At 61.9% G+C, this 13,322-nt stretch overlaps 1 protein-coding gene across 7 annotated transcripts in view; it reads left to right on the forward strand.

The window, feature by feature from the left end:
* SHANK2 (SH3 and multiple ankyrin repeat domains 2) overlaps positions 1–13,322 on the forward strand; it is a 453,945-nt gene that overhangs the window by 91,051 nt on the left and 349,572 nt on the right. For all 7 annotated transcript variants that reach the window (XM_059399020.1, XM_059399024.1, XM_059399027.1 and 4 more), the window contains 3 exons: positions 1,035–1,186; positions 2,175–2,342; positions 9,578–9,694. In XM_059399020.1, coding sequence (XP_059255003.1) covers positions 1,035–1,186; positions 2,175–2,342; positions 9,578–9,694 — 437 coding nt within the window. The remainder of the gene's footprint in view (positions 1–1,034; positions 1,187–2,174; positions 2,343–9,577; positions 9,695–13,322) is intronic.

A 13,322-nucleotide genomic window follows, 5' to 3' on the forward strand; every position in this document is an offset into this window, starting at 1 on the left:
GTTTAGAGAGCCCTCAGAACAGTGCTCATTCGTGGGTAAAAACGGCTGAGGGCGAGGCGGGGGTGGCAGAGCTGAACTCAGGATGCGGCTGCCCTTCCTGGGGACGGCCAGGGACGTGACCTAGGTGAGGTCACAGGGGAGTTCAACTCCAGATCAGATGCCCCAGTTCTTCTATTCTCAAAATGCACTTACAGTCAGAACGACTCATCATCAGCCAGGAGTGTCTCTGGGTCCTGGGGACATGCACGTTGTCCTGGCGCTCACAGCACTCTTCTGGCAGGTGAAAGCCTCTCTGAGCACATCAGGGCCATGTGCCTTGCTTGGCAGTGGCGATGGTAGGGAGAATGAGCAGAAGAGAAGGTGCTTTAACCAAATACCGCCCTCCCCATCATGGCCAGTGACAGACTGGTCCCGAGTCGGCTGTCCAGGGTGGCGGGGGACCCTTTGTAACTTGTCACCTTGTCCCCATGGGGGCGGGCTCCATCGTTCCGTCTCCAGGGCTTCTGGCCCAGCCCTCTGCCGGTCATTTATTGTGCTGACCCCATTCAGGTCCACCCACCCAGACCCCGACCTCCATGGGGCACAGACTCCACACCGCCCTTACTCTGTGTGCCTGCAGCCTAAGTCTGGCCGTCCTCCAAGATGCCCATAAACGTTGTGACACTGAGATGCGGAAAGGCGGGCATCTGCCTTTCAGACCTTTAACTGCAGCCCTAGTGGCCATGGCTCCCGCCGGGAAGCCTATGGATGGGGTTGTGGGATTCTGTCCTTGGGATAGGGCAGTGAGGACAGCTTATCAGCCCCACTGCCGACAAAGCAATAATGTGGAAACTCGGTCTCTGCCCCCATTTTGATTTGCGCGTGACCCCGAGGGTCACCAGCATTGTCCCCGTTGAGGCCGTGCTACCCGCGTGGATACCGGGGTCGGTTCTTCAGTCTCACTCAGACTTTGCACTTGACCTCGTCGTGAGCCATGTGCCTTGGCCACCTCCCCTGGTGCATGTCCTGATCTTGCGTGTGTTTGGGTCCCACAGAGACCCCGCTGACCTCAGCCGCTCAGCTGGACGAGCCTGCGGAGGTGATCAAGGCTCTCAGAAACGGCGGCGCCCACCTGGACTTCCGCGCCCGAGACGGGATGACCTCCCTGCACAAAGCCGCCCGAACCAGGAACCAAGTAGCCCTGAAGGTACATTCCGCAGCCCGTTCACCCGGGGGGGGGGGGGGGGCTCCCTGCTTCCTGTCCGATCCCTGGCATCCGTGCCTGTTCCCTGTCCCACGATGGCCTCCTGAGCTGACCCTGAATTGTGTTCCCACTGGGATTTGGACATCCAGGGGGGCCCCGACCTTCTCTTCTGGGGAATCTTGAATTTGGTGTTTCTAAAAGGTCATCTGTCCATCTGGCTCGCTCAGAGGCTTGTGTTTTGGGCCAGGAAGGGCAGTGCTGAAAGGCACTCCCCCACCTCCCCGGGAGGAGGCTGCAAACCCAGAGTCAGCCTCGCTGCCGCCAGCACCCCCCTCGCCGGGTCTCTGGAAGCCCACCGGGGGGTGCTCCCCACGACCCCTCTGCATACTTTACCTGTCCTGGCCCCACATGTGGGGGGCCCCCAAGAGCCCTGGCAGGGAGGGAAGGAAACTTGCTGTTGGGGGCTGATCCCCGAGGCGATGCTGCTCTCAGAAGTCTTGGATTTCTCGAGTTCCCATCAGCTGCCCCTTATCCGCTGGTTCCGTCCGAAATCCAGCGTTTGTGACAGCATTCCCGTTGTGCTGCCCTCAGGATGCACGCTGAGATGGTTTTATGCTGTTTTCAGGTTGGGTACTACACCTTTTCCATTTTCTGCAAAGGCCACCCTCCCTTTGTAGCTCTCCACCAGTACAGGGGGGTCAGCAGGGCACAGCAGGTCCCCATGTGCCCCGGCGCATGTCTGCAGACCATCTCCTGACCCCCCGATGCACGTGCATCCCGCTTGCCTAGGCGCCGTGTCCTTCTTCGGGGCCAGAAGCCTCACCACCGGATACTGGCATCTGCTTCGCTCCAGGAGGCCTAGGAAACCTGGGGCAGCAAGGGCCTGCTCAGCCTCCGCCTGCAGGAGTGTGACCCCGACCCCCACGCTTCATTCTTGACGCACTTTGCAAAAGGGGTCCTGAGACCCATGTTCGGCACTCTTGTTTTCCAGACCCTTTTGGAGCTGGGAGCATCCCCCGATTACAAAGACAGCTACGGCCTCACACCACTGTACCACACGGCGATCGTGGGCGGGGACCCCTACTGCTGCGAGCTGCTGCTCCACGAGCGCGCGGCCGTCTGCTGCAGGGACGAGAACGGCTGGCACGAGATCCACCAGGTGCGCGCGCGCGGCCGACACACGCCTCCCTTAACCCTCCCGCAGCCCACACCTGCCCGCCCAGCCTTCTGTTCTGCCCACGCGGCTTCTGAAACGCTGGGATTGGTCGCCAGCATTTAAAAGCACGGATATTTACCTAGAAATACACGCTTCTGCCCTTGGGGAGACATCGGAAGGTCAGGCATCCTGTTGCATTTCTGTAGGGTAGTAATCATCTGGAGTTGTGGGGTGGGTGGGCCCTTCTTGGGACCTGGGCGCTCACTGCGCGTCCGGCATCTCAGGGGCCAGCAGAGCTTGGCGCTGGGTGCTTTCTGCACACAGGTGACCGGGGTCATGCCTGACGTCTGAGCACAGGTGACCTGCTGTGTGCCCGATTTCTGAAACCAGTGGCTCAGTGTGGTGCCCGATTTCCACGCACAGGGCACAGGTTTCCCTGATCCCACCTGGTACCCGTGGGGAAGCAGGACCCACCTGCGGGCTCCGGTGAAGCGTCCTTAACGCACCCCAGCAGGGGAGGTGGTTGTGGTCGCAGAAGCAGGCACAGCTGCGGTGGACGGGGCCGCCCCGCCCCTCTCCTCTCCTGCCGTCCTATTGGCTGAGCCGTGTGTGAGCCAGCCAACCAGGAAGCCCGGTGGTCAGGTCAGGGTCTCAGGGCAGAGGAAGGGGGCCGGTGGGTGAGCAGATGGCGGGGCGGGGGTCCCAGAAGGTCCCAGAAGGCCCCAGAAGGCCCTAGAAGGCGAGGGGGAAAGGGCTGGAGCAGGCGGAGGCTCTGAACTGTTCTCCAGGTGGGCAGTGACACTCCCGGCTCTCCGGACGCGGGTCCGCTTCCCTCGGCCACCGGGGCCTCCCGCGCTCACCCGGTCGCGGAGGGGGCGGCCCCCACCCGCTGTGGTCGTCGGGCGCAGCGGCGCGGAGGGGGCGCAGCGGCGCGGAGGGGGCGCAGGCGGCCGTGGGGTGCAGGCAGGCCCTCCCCGCTTGGCCTTCTGCGTGCTGGGTCCGCCCTGACCCGTCCGCAGCCCTGCGGCCTGGAGGGGCGACCGCTTCCGCCCCGCTGGGTGAGCTCCTGGCGGCCCCCAGCCCCCAGCCCCGGTGGGACCCTCGGAGGAGTGAGGAGCGACCAGTGCCCTGGGGGTCTCCATTCGTTGCCCCTGGAGTGGGAGTCAGTGGGCCTGCGGTGCCCTCGGGCCGGGGAAGGCCCTCCTGTAAGTGCAGGCCTGAGACGCCTCTGCGTCCTCTTCTCCCTCTGCCCCCGCGGCCGCACCTCCGTGTGCTTCCGGGTCCTCCCAGGGTCGTTTCCAGGCCCGTCCCAAACCCTGTTTTAAAATGTAGTTTTAATAGGATGCAGGGACAGTGGAGGCAGCGGCCGCTGGAAAGAGGGTGTGTTACTCACAGATCCTGGGAGGTGGACACACGGGCCATGGGGGACGCGCCGGGCTGGGTCGGGAGGCAGCAGACCCCGGGGGCAATGGGGCCAAGAGCCTTCCCTGTGATTTTTGTGCGATGGGACCTGCTGATGAGTGGCTAGTCTGGATACTGGGGCGCTGGGGCTGTCCCTGGGCTGGCCAGGGCAGGTGGGTCACGGCTGGAGAGCGAGAGCTCGGGAAGGCAGGCCGGGGCGAGGGCTCTGTGCGGGCTGGTTTGCGTCTGAGAGTTGTCCTCTGGGCCAGTCCTGTGCTGTCAGAAGTGACTTGCCCGGGGAGGGGCAGACGTCCAGGTGTTGGCAAGGCCCCAGACGCCAGGGTGTCAGAAATACAGAAGATAGGAACGCGGGCTTGCTCGAGATGGAACCTGGCTTCAGGGCCCAGCTTTGGAGAGTCCTCCGAGCTGGGTTCGCCCTCCTCCCACTCTCCACCAACGGAGGCCGCCCGCCAGAGTCCCTTTCCTGTCTGGTGCCTGTGACGGTCTGGCACTTGGCCACCGTGAGATGAAACATCCGTGTGCTGGGGGTTGGGGGGTTCCTAGTGGTCACTGCCCACGGCGTGGACTCCAGCCGTGATTTCTGGTCCCCACGTGAGCCAGTTCCATGCCTGAGACCCCGAGCACGGCTTCCAAGCATGTGGGCACTGAAGCCACCAGACCTCTTGATCCCAGGGCCCCAGCCCCCTGGTGCTGTTTCAGCTTGGAGGCCATGGTGAGGGCTCCCAGGGCTTAGCATCCTCTAACTGTGGCGCCCATCAGGGTCGTGCCCTGCCCGCAGCTGGTTTCTTTTCCACAACGTCCTGGGTGGCTTGTTCCCTCCTTACCAGAGGGTCTCGATGATCTGGATGGTCCCTGCCCCACCCAACCCCACTGCCTGGTCGGCTGTGGTCCAGACTGGCCGTGATGTGTGGAGGTGGGCACTATACAGAGGTCAGCAGGCCAGACCGTCCTCCTCCGAGATTCTCGCCACGCAGTCAGTCCCTGCTGTCCTGATCGGCCTTATCAGCCCCATCTTTCACACTTGGAGCCTCCGCAGCGGATGCCTGCTGGCCGCCATGACTCAGACCAGGTGATGCGCCCAGAGCGGGGGCCGGAGGGGGCGGTGGGGTGACCTGCCCAAGGCCGCAGCGGAGTCCCCCCCCGCCCCGCCCCGCCCTCGCCACCGCCTCCCAGCTTGTGAGCGGAAGCGACCCCCGATGGGACACACATTGCGGGGGGGGGAGGAAACAGGAGGCAGGTTTTGCCAGAGCGAGCGGGAGAAGCACCGTGGAGCTCTGCGGTGTGCAGTTCTCCGCCTCAGGTCTGTCCCTCAGCCTCATGCCCTGGCGTGGACACGGCTCCGTCCCGGCCGCCTGGCTCTGCACCCTTGGAGGGGTCCTGCGCACCCGCAGCCAGGCCTGCTCACGGTCCAGAGGTGGTTTCGTCCGCTTCCCCCGAGAGGCCAGGCCAGGTGCTGACGGGTAAAGGGAGGCTGTCCTGATCCCGCACCTGCCACGTGCCCAGCGCCTGGGCACGCCCTCCCCTGAAGGCCGACCCTGGAAGCGCGGGTTCTTGTAGGCAGCTCAACACCGACCACAGACTGTGACCCTAACTACTCAGCTGGGCGGCAGTGGGATATTTGAGGAAATAGGAGAAAGTGACAAACACCCAGACACAGTCCCACAACCCGAGAACATCAGGGGGAGGGGGGAATGGCTCATGCTCTTCTGTGCGGCCTGCGGGTTTGGCTGTGTTCGGTTACGGGAGGCGGAGCACTCTGGAGACGGTGGCTGCCCCCCGTCTGGGGAGGAGCGGCCCTGGGGTCCCACGCACCCTCATGCAGGCTGTGCCGCTGTGTGACCAGCTCTGGGGGCACCTCGATCCCTCCTTCTCTCCCTCTCTGATCTCCTCTGACCGTGTTTCGGGGAGGAGGAGGGGTTTCCCGCTCCTGTTGTCAGTCCAGTGTTCTTGACCTGGGAGTTAGCCACGCCCCTGCCACCCTCCCCCTCGCCTGGCCACACCTCTGCCCCCTTCTCTCCTGGCCATGCCCCGGTCACAGTCCTCCCCACCCAGCCCTGCCCCAATCACTGTCTTAGTCCTCGTCTGCTGAGTCGTGGCCGTCATCGTCACAGAAATAATAAGTGACAGCCCTTCACGTTGCTTGCAGACCTTCCTATAGGTCTCCTCTAATTTCCTCAAGAATTCCTTTTCTTTTTTTTTTTTTTTAAGGTTTGGTTTATTTATTTGAGAGCGAGAGATCACGAGCAGGGGTGAGGGGTAGAGGGAGAAGCAGACTCCCCACCAAGCAGGGAGCCCGCATGTCATACATGCCCCTGAACACGGTTGGCTGAAGGAGTTAGCTTTTAGGTGGCGTGGACCCCGGGCTCAAAGTCAGGGTCTCCCCCGTGCCCTGGGATGCCCACCCTGTCTGGGGGAGCCTGGGACTCCCGTGAGCCCAGGTGTCAAGGGGGAGCCTCTGCAGGGAGGGGCAGTTCTAACCAGAGCAGGGGGAGGCTTCGTGCGGAGTGGAGCATCGAGGCCTGGCTGCCGCGAGAGGCTCGTGCTGTCTCAGGTGGGGGATGGTGGTGTCGCTGGCCTCGTGGGGCGGGGCCGTCATGTGCGCCCGGGGACGGCATGCCCATGGTGCTTGGACGCGGCACAGCACAGCCTGCGGCCATCGGTATGGGAACCGCAGAGCCGTGGCTGAGCCTGTCCCTGGATGTAGAAGCCACAGTTACCGCCATTTTTACAGATGAGCCCCCCTCCTCTGGGTCGGAGAGTCTGGGGTCCCCCAGCCGCCAGGTGGAGGGGCCAGAGCTTGCCGGCACACCTGCCTCCAGCTCCCACTCCATACTGACCTGGGGCGGCAGATCCGTACCCCATGCCCCTGCCCCGCCCAGATGAGCCAGGAGGCCTTCAGGGAGGTAATCCGTGCATCCTTTTGCCGGGGGCCTGCAGCGGGATGGAGGCCCAAGTTGTCCCAAGTGCCTTGCACAACCTGGGGCACCTCTGAGCTTGCTGCCCCCTTAGGCTAGTACATGTGTCCCAGCAGGTGTCCAGCAGGTGGCAGTAACGCGCTGGAAGGAAAGCTTTTGCTTTTCCCTCATTTCCACCAAATTACAGGGTTGGCTCTTGATGGGCCGGGGTTTAGCATAGCTGGGATGAGCCCCTGGTCTCACTGGGAAACTTCTCCAAACACGTACGCCCAGGAGATTTGCAGGCAATAGGTGTGGAGTGGAGCCCCCCACTCACGCATGTCTCCAGGAGCCCCTCATGGAGATGGTCAGGAGACAGGAGTGTAAGGGGTGCTGTGTGTCAGGTCTCGGCTCTCCGGCCTCTGGCAGCCCTTTCAAGCTGTCTCTTGAAGGCCAGGATCCCCAGCCCCCATTTCAAGAGGAAATGGTTAGCATAGTTTATCTTGGGGCTGGACGAATTTCTTACTTTGGTGAGCTTTGAGGTCTTTGTGTCAAACGAGGATTAGTTTCTCTATGTTGTAAAGGACTCTATCAGTTTCAAACTCGGGAATTTGCTGGAACACCAGAGAACCCCACATACCTTCACTCAGAGACCACGTTCAAGTTTTGTCCCTCATCCCAGTAATGTCCCTTATACTGAAAGGATCCCGTCCGGGACCCTACACTGAAACCTTCCAGTGTAGGGGACCCCTGCAAAGACTACGGGGCAGTGAGCTTGGAGATTGTCTCTCAATCTGGGTTGGGTCAGTATTTCTTCGTGATGGGGTCCGGAGTGTGCATTTTGGTGGGAATATTGTTGGAGTGATCACGTAGGAATATCGCATTCCTGGCATCCTGTTGGGGGGCACGTGGTGACCCCCACCTGTTACCAGTGATGTTCACTCTGACGGCCTGGCCAGGTGCAGTCTCCCAGGCTTCTGTCTTTCCTTCTGTAATTGGGAGTCTGTGGGGTCTCTGAGGCTGCTAAGTCCCTTTCCTCATTCCCCGCTCGTGGGTGAGCCTGGCTGGCCCCCACTGGTGTTTCTTGCTGCAGAAATGGGGGGTTTCTTCTGCCCCCATCCTCTGGGGAGAGCCGATGAGTCCAGGCTCCTTTGATTTCAGGAACAGAAATCTCAGCTCAAACTGGTATGAGGGGAAATAAAAGTTCTGCCCAGGCTTTGTGTCCTGAGGACCCCAGGCACGGCTGGAGCTTGGACAGTCTTGTCATGGGCTGTGGGGGCGTCGGTCCTTGGCTCTGTCCTGTGTCTGTCCACGCTCCCTCCCTCTCCTCCCCTGTGCCCCTGCTCCTCTGCTCCTAGCTGCTCTGGGGTTCTGCGGGTTTTCCACTGCTGCCCTCGAAGAGAGGGAGCTGTTAGCAGCTCCAACCGGTGTTGCAGCCTCAGGGCCTTGTGGGAACCCCGGCGGGCCCCCAGCCTGTGGCCTGGTGCCAGTGACAGAGGCCCGTGGGCTGTGCCTGCAGAAGCAGTGGGGCGGGGCAGCCCCCCGACCTCTGAGAGTGGGTTGGGGGCTCCACAGGAAGCGCAGGCACTGCTGCCACGGGAGGCGGAGGTCGGTGGGTGAAAGCATCCGTATCCGGGTTAACCCTGGCTTCGAGGTGGAGTGAGCCGGCTCCACAGAGGCGGGGCATGGTGACCGGGGGTGTCTGGGATTTCTGTTCAAGCTCATCCCAGTGACGGTTCTGGCATCTTCCCGGCCATCTTTCCTTGGTGAGGTGCCACGGTCCGCCCCTGTTATCCAGAAGGTGTGGTCGTGAGAGCTGCCCGCCCCGCCCCAGCTGGCTCGTTCCCTACCTGCCGTGGGCCTCAGTGGCCACCACGGGCCTCAGCGGGCAGCCCCGGCCTGTGTGTCAGGACCCGCTTCCTGGCCTGCCCGTCTCCCATCCCCGTTGTCACCACTCCCGGGGACCGTGGCCCTCCTGCCGTCAGTGCTGCCCATCGCTGGCCACATGCAGGCCTTTCCCAAGGTGGGGGGCTGCTTGGAACTGACCGCCCGCCCTGGGTCCTGGGCTGCTCTGGTGACCGCACAGTGTGCCCTGGACGCCAGCTGGAGCAGTCACAGCACGGGGTCTCCTGGCTCCCGGAGAGCTGCCGTCGGCAGGGCTGGCCTGGTGCTGGGCATCACGTGGGCCTTTTGGGGTCCCTTATTCTACGTGACTCTCACACTAACGTGGGGTTTGTGTCTATACGTGAAGACATGGGCTCACGGGGGAACGTTCTGGAAAACGGAAGGTCCACGACTTGGGTGCAGATGTCTACTTGATCCCAGAGCCCTGCTTGTTCAGGAACAGCACACGTGACCCCCTTGAGGGCCTCAGGGAGGGAGAGCTCTCACTGTGGGGCTGCCTGCCCCCCACCTCCATGACCCTGAGGGGCCGGTTTACCTTTTGTAGCAACAGTGGGGCCTGGCCCTCGCCTGGAGGCCGGGCTCGGGCTCCCTTCCCTGGGCACCGCAGACGCCGCACGCGCCCCTTCTGGCTGTTCTCATACCCCACCCCCGGGGGGGGAGGAGTTTCGACAAGCGGGGCCAGGGAGGGAGTGTCCTGGTTTGCGTTTGGTGGGGTTGGCCACAGAGACCAGGGGGAAGCCAACACGTGTGTCCCTGGGCATTGGGTCCCCAGATGCAAACAAAAGGAGCACGGGGGCCCTTTGCAGACCTGCCTCTGGGAGCCCAGACTAAGTCCTCGGTCCCGCCCTGGCGGCCCCCCGAGACTCAGGATGCTGTGGGCGTCCCACCGTTGGGGCCCTGGTCTGACACGGGGGTGGGCTGGCTCGGCCTCTGTGGGTTCTGGGGAAGCGGCCGAGCACACGTGGAGCTTGGAGACTCGCGTGTGCTGCCCGCTGACCGCGCGGACTCCCGTTCCAGGCCTGCAGGTACGGCCACGTGCAGCACCTGGAGCACCTGCTCTTCTACGGGGCGGACATGGCGGCCCAGAATGCCTCGGGGAACACAGCCCTGCACATCTGCGCTCTCTACAACCAGGTCAGTGGGGGCATGCGGGTGGGCGCGCTCCCCCAACACCCTGCCTGGCTGCGTGGGAGCCGGGGCTGGGACTGTGCCGAGGGCCCTGCAGGGTGCAGGTTCCCTCACGGAGCCCCACAGACGGTCCCAGAGGCTGGAGGCCAAGGTCAGGGTACAGGCAGGTTCTGCTCTCAGGGAAAGGTCTTTTCCGGCTGCGGATCGCCCCTTCTGTCTGTCCTTGCATACTGCGGAGAGCCCAACAGCACCATGCGGTCTCTCCTGACAAGGGCGCTGTCCCGTCAGGTCAGGGCCCCACCCTCACCACCTCACTGGACCCTCAACCCCTCCTCAAGGCCCATTTCCAAAATCGCTTGCCTTGGGGGTTCAGCCTTCCCACGGGAATCTCAGGGGCCACCTCCAGCCCCAGCGAGCTGCCATCTTCAGCTTCTTCCTCGAGAGTCGTTACCCCGTTGTAGCAGAGAGGAAGCCGAGTCGCGGGGAGGAGAAGGGAGCCGTCCCAGAGCCAGAGCTGAGCTGGAAGCCCCAGTCTGCGCCCCTCCTGGGCCACCCCACCACGCTGTCCACCCCCAGAAGCGAGCTGGGGAGCTGGGGGTCCCCTGGTTCCCGCCATCCCCGGCTGCACGTGCAGATTCTGTCCACCCCAGAGTGGGTGCGTGCAGGGATGTGCAGGGCAGAGGGGCACGGGCGTGGCCAGGGAGGGTTCCGGCACCCCGCCAGCCTTGCCCAGGACCAGCGTGCGGCAGAGGCAAATTGCCACCGTGCGTGTGCAGACACGCTCCCGAAGCACTTTTCTCCTCAGCTGCGGTGACACACACGACCGAAGCACACACGATTTTAACCACTTTCACAACGTAGTTCACTGCCATGAAGCACATTCGTGTTGCTCTGCGACCAGCGGTGCTTTCCTTCTCGGACTTCCCACGTTCCCGGAGGGCACTGTCCTGAGAAACACGGAGGCCTTCCCCCTCGCAGCCCCGGCTCCTGCTGTCCACCTTCTGTCCCCCTCTAGGGACCACATCGGAGTGGGTTCCTGTGGCATTTGTCCTTTTGTGCCAAGGCAAGCTGGAGATGAGCTTGTTTGGTGCGCCCTGACCCGTGGGATATGACCCCCCCCCCCCCCCGCCTCCCGGAGTGTGAATCCCCAGTGGCTGGGGAGCACGGCGTGAGCATCCGGCTGGTCCCGCCGAGAGGCACAGCGGTGGGGCAGAGGATGGTGGGGAGGCTCGGGGAGGCTGTGGGAAGGGCCCGGGGCTCCCTGGAGGTGGTGGGTTTCAGGATCTGCTCGGGGCGGGGGCGGGGAGAAGGGACGGTCAGCGTCCTTGAGGCTCCAGGTCAAGGTAACTCCCCGATGCCAACATCAAAGGTGTTCTCTGCTCCAGCTTTCTTTTCTTCTTGTCCCTGATTTCAAGGAGTCTGGAGGGTGGTGGGAGCTGGACACTATACTGAGCAGCTGAGCAGAAGGTGGGGGGCTCCCCTCACTGGACGAACAGAGGGGAGATCTTCCTGGGGGTCCCCAAGCCATGTGCACTTTGCCTGTCTTCTCTGCAGTCGGCATCCTCTTTCTAAAACAAAGCGCTGATGCTACCTTTTTGGGTGAAATCTTCAGCCTTTGTCTACACCTGAGTCCTTTCCCTGGCCCTTCCCAGACTGGATCCTTCCAGCCATGAGACCTTCTTTGCTGTAAATTCTTTGCCATAGAAAACTCCTATGCATCCTTCAAGACCCAACTCAGACATCCCACCCTTAGTCAAGCCTTCTCTCAATGAGCTCCCGAGAGCATCAGCTGTATTGTTAGCTCTGCAGCCCTTCACGAGATAACGAGGGTGAAGTGCCGTTATTAGGCCGTGTCCGCTTTCCCTGCGGGCACCCTGTCCCCCAGACCCGGCTTCTCAGAGGCATAGATTGCCATCTCTTAGGGTCTCTTCTGGGGCTGGCACAGCAGAGCAGCTCAGCCCGAGGGAGTTGGGGGAGCGTTTCAGCAGAGCTCCTGCTTCCTCCTTAACGCGAGTGTATCGGTGGGGTTTGCGCGCAGCTGGGGCGGTGGGAGCTGCATGGCGTTTGGGGGTATTTTGGTGGGTTTGTGAACTTGGAGAGACCTAGCCGGGCTTCATTTGGAAAGCACGCATCGTGAGACTTGGCTTTGCCTGGTAAAACATCTGTGCCGACATGCGCTTCTTAATTGCTGCCTTAGAGGGAGGAACGTTCCTTAATTTTCCCCAGTAGATTTCAAGCATAATTTATCATGAATGAAAGAAAAAAACAGGAAAGAATGTTTTCTGTCACTTGAAATAATTGTGGACAAGACGGTCTTTGTGAGCATTGGTGAGATTATTTTGTTAAGAAAGGTTCAGACCACCTGGTAGTCCGTATTCTGGCTTGGTGACGGGCCGGTGTGACGGGCAGGGCGCCGCCTGTCACCCGCCCTGTCCCCCCCCTCGGCTGGCGGCTTCGGGAACACCCTCCCCCATGTGCCTTCGGAGTATTTTTCTCCTAGGTATTTTCGTTTAGGAGCAGACATTTCCTGTAAAGGGTCGCTTATTATTTTTGACTTTGTGGCCCACGTGGGCTTGTCAGGGTCACGCCGCTCTGCCACTGCAGCGTGAGCTCAGCCACAGACAGCACCGAGGTGAGTGAGGGTGACTGTGTGCCAGCAGGACTGTATCTGTAAAGCAGGCAGTGAGCTGAGTTAGGCCGCGGGCCATACTCGGCCGAGGCTGGGTGGGGAAGACTGTGTCTGCATCCACCCTGGCCACATGGGGACAGACTCCCCACTCCACGGCTGGGCAACTTGCTCCGCCTGTGCCAGCAAGCGTAGGCAGGGCAGAGCTGTCCCCTCTCTCCAGGGTCCTGGGATCTGCCTGCTGCTTCTCTGGGCTGTGTGGCCGTCCTCTGCAGCATGGTGAACAACACAGTAAGGTCGGGGTCTAGGCCACAGGGAGCCCTGTCCTCTGCCCATTGTCCCTAGCCAGAGCCCTGTCCTCCCACGCCACCCATGGGTGGAGCTCCTCCTTTGTGCACGTGTGCGGCATGCGGCAGCAGCAGGCCAGGCTCCACGCCGACCGGAGGAATCCCTTTGCAACTTCCAGAGGAAGGGATGTCGGAAGGCACACGTACAGGGCCCTCTGGGAGATCCTCGTGAGAAAGGCACTGCTCCAGGGGTGGGGATGCGGTGCGGTGAAGTCAGAGCAGGATTCGGGGGGAGGAACAGCAGCAGGCAGGTGGGCTTGCAGCACCGGGATGCGTGACAGTCGGGCTCCGTGTGGCTGAGACTGTGACCTCGCTGTGTTGTCTGGGACGAACTCTGGGACAGTGAATTCTCCCATCTGTACCGTAGGCATGATTCTACCTAACTGCCAGCGCTGCTGAGAGGCTTAAAATAGAAAACAAACATACGGTGTGTCTGCCACACGGTGCATGCTTGGTAAAGGGTGGCAGTAATGGTGGTCGTGGTGGTAGTGATAATGGTGGTGATGGTGATGATGATGGTGGTGGTGGTGGTGGTTATGGTGATGATGGTAGGATGGTGCTGGTGGTGATAGTCATGGTGATGGTGGTGATGGTGATGGTGGTGATGGTGTTGGTGGTGATGGTGTTGGTGGTGATGGTGGAGATGGTGTTGATGGTGATG

The sequence above is a fragment of the Mustela nigripes genome, chromosome 1, assembly GCF_022355385.1.
Source record: "Mustela nigripes isolate SB6536 chromosome 1, MUSNIG.SB6536, whole genome shotgun sequence".
NCBI lineage: Eukaryota > Metazoa > Chordata > Mammalia > Carnivora > Mustelidae > Mustela > Mustela nigripes.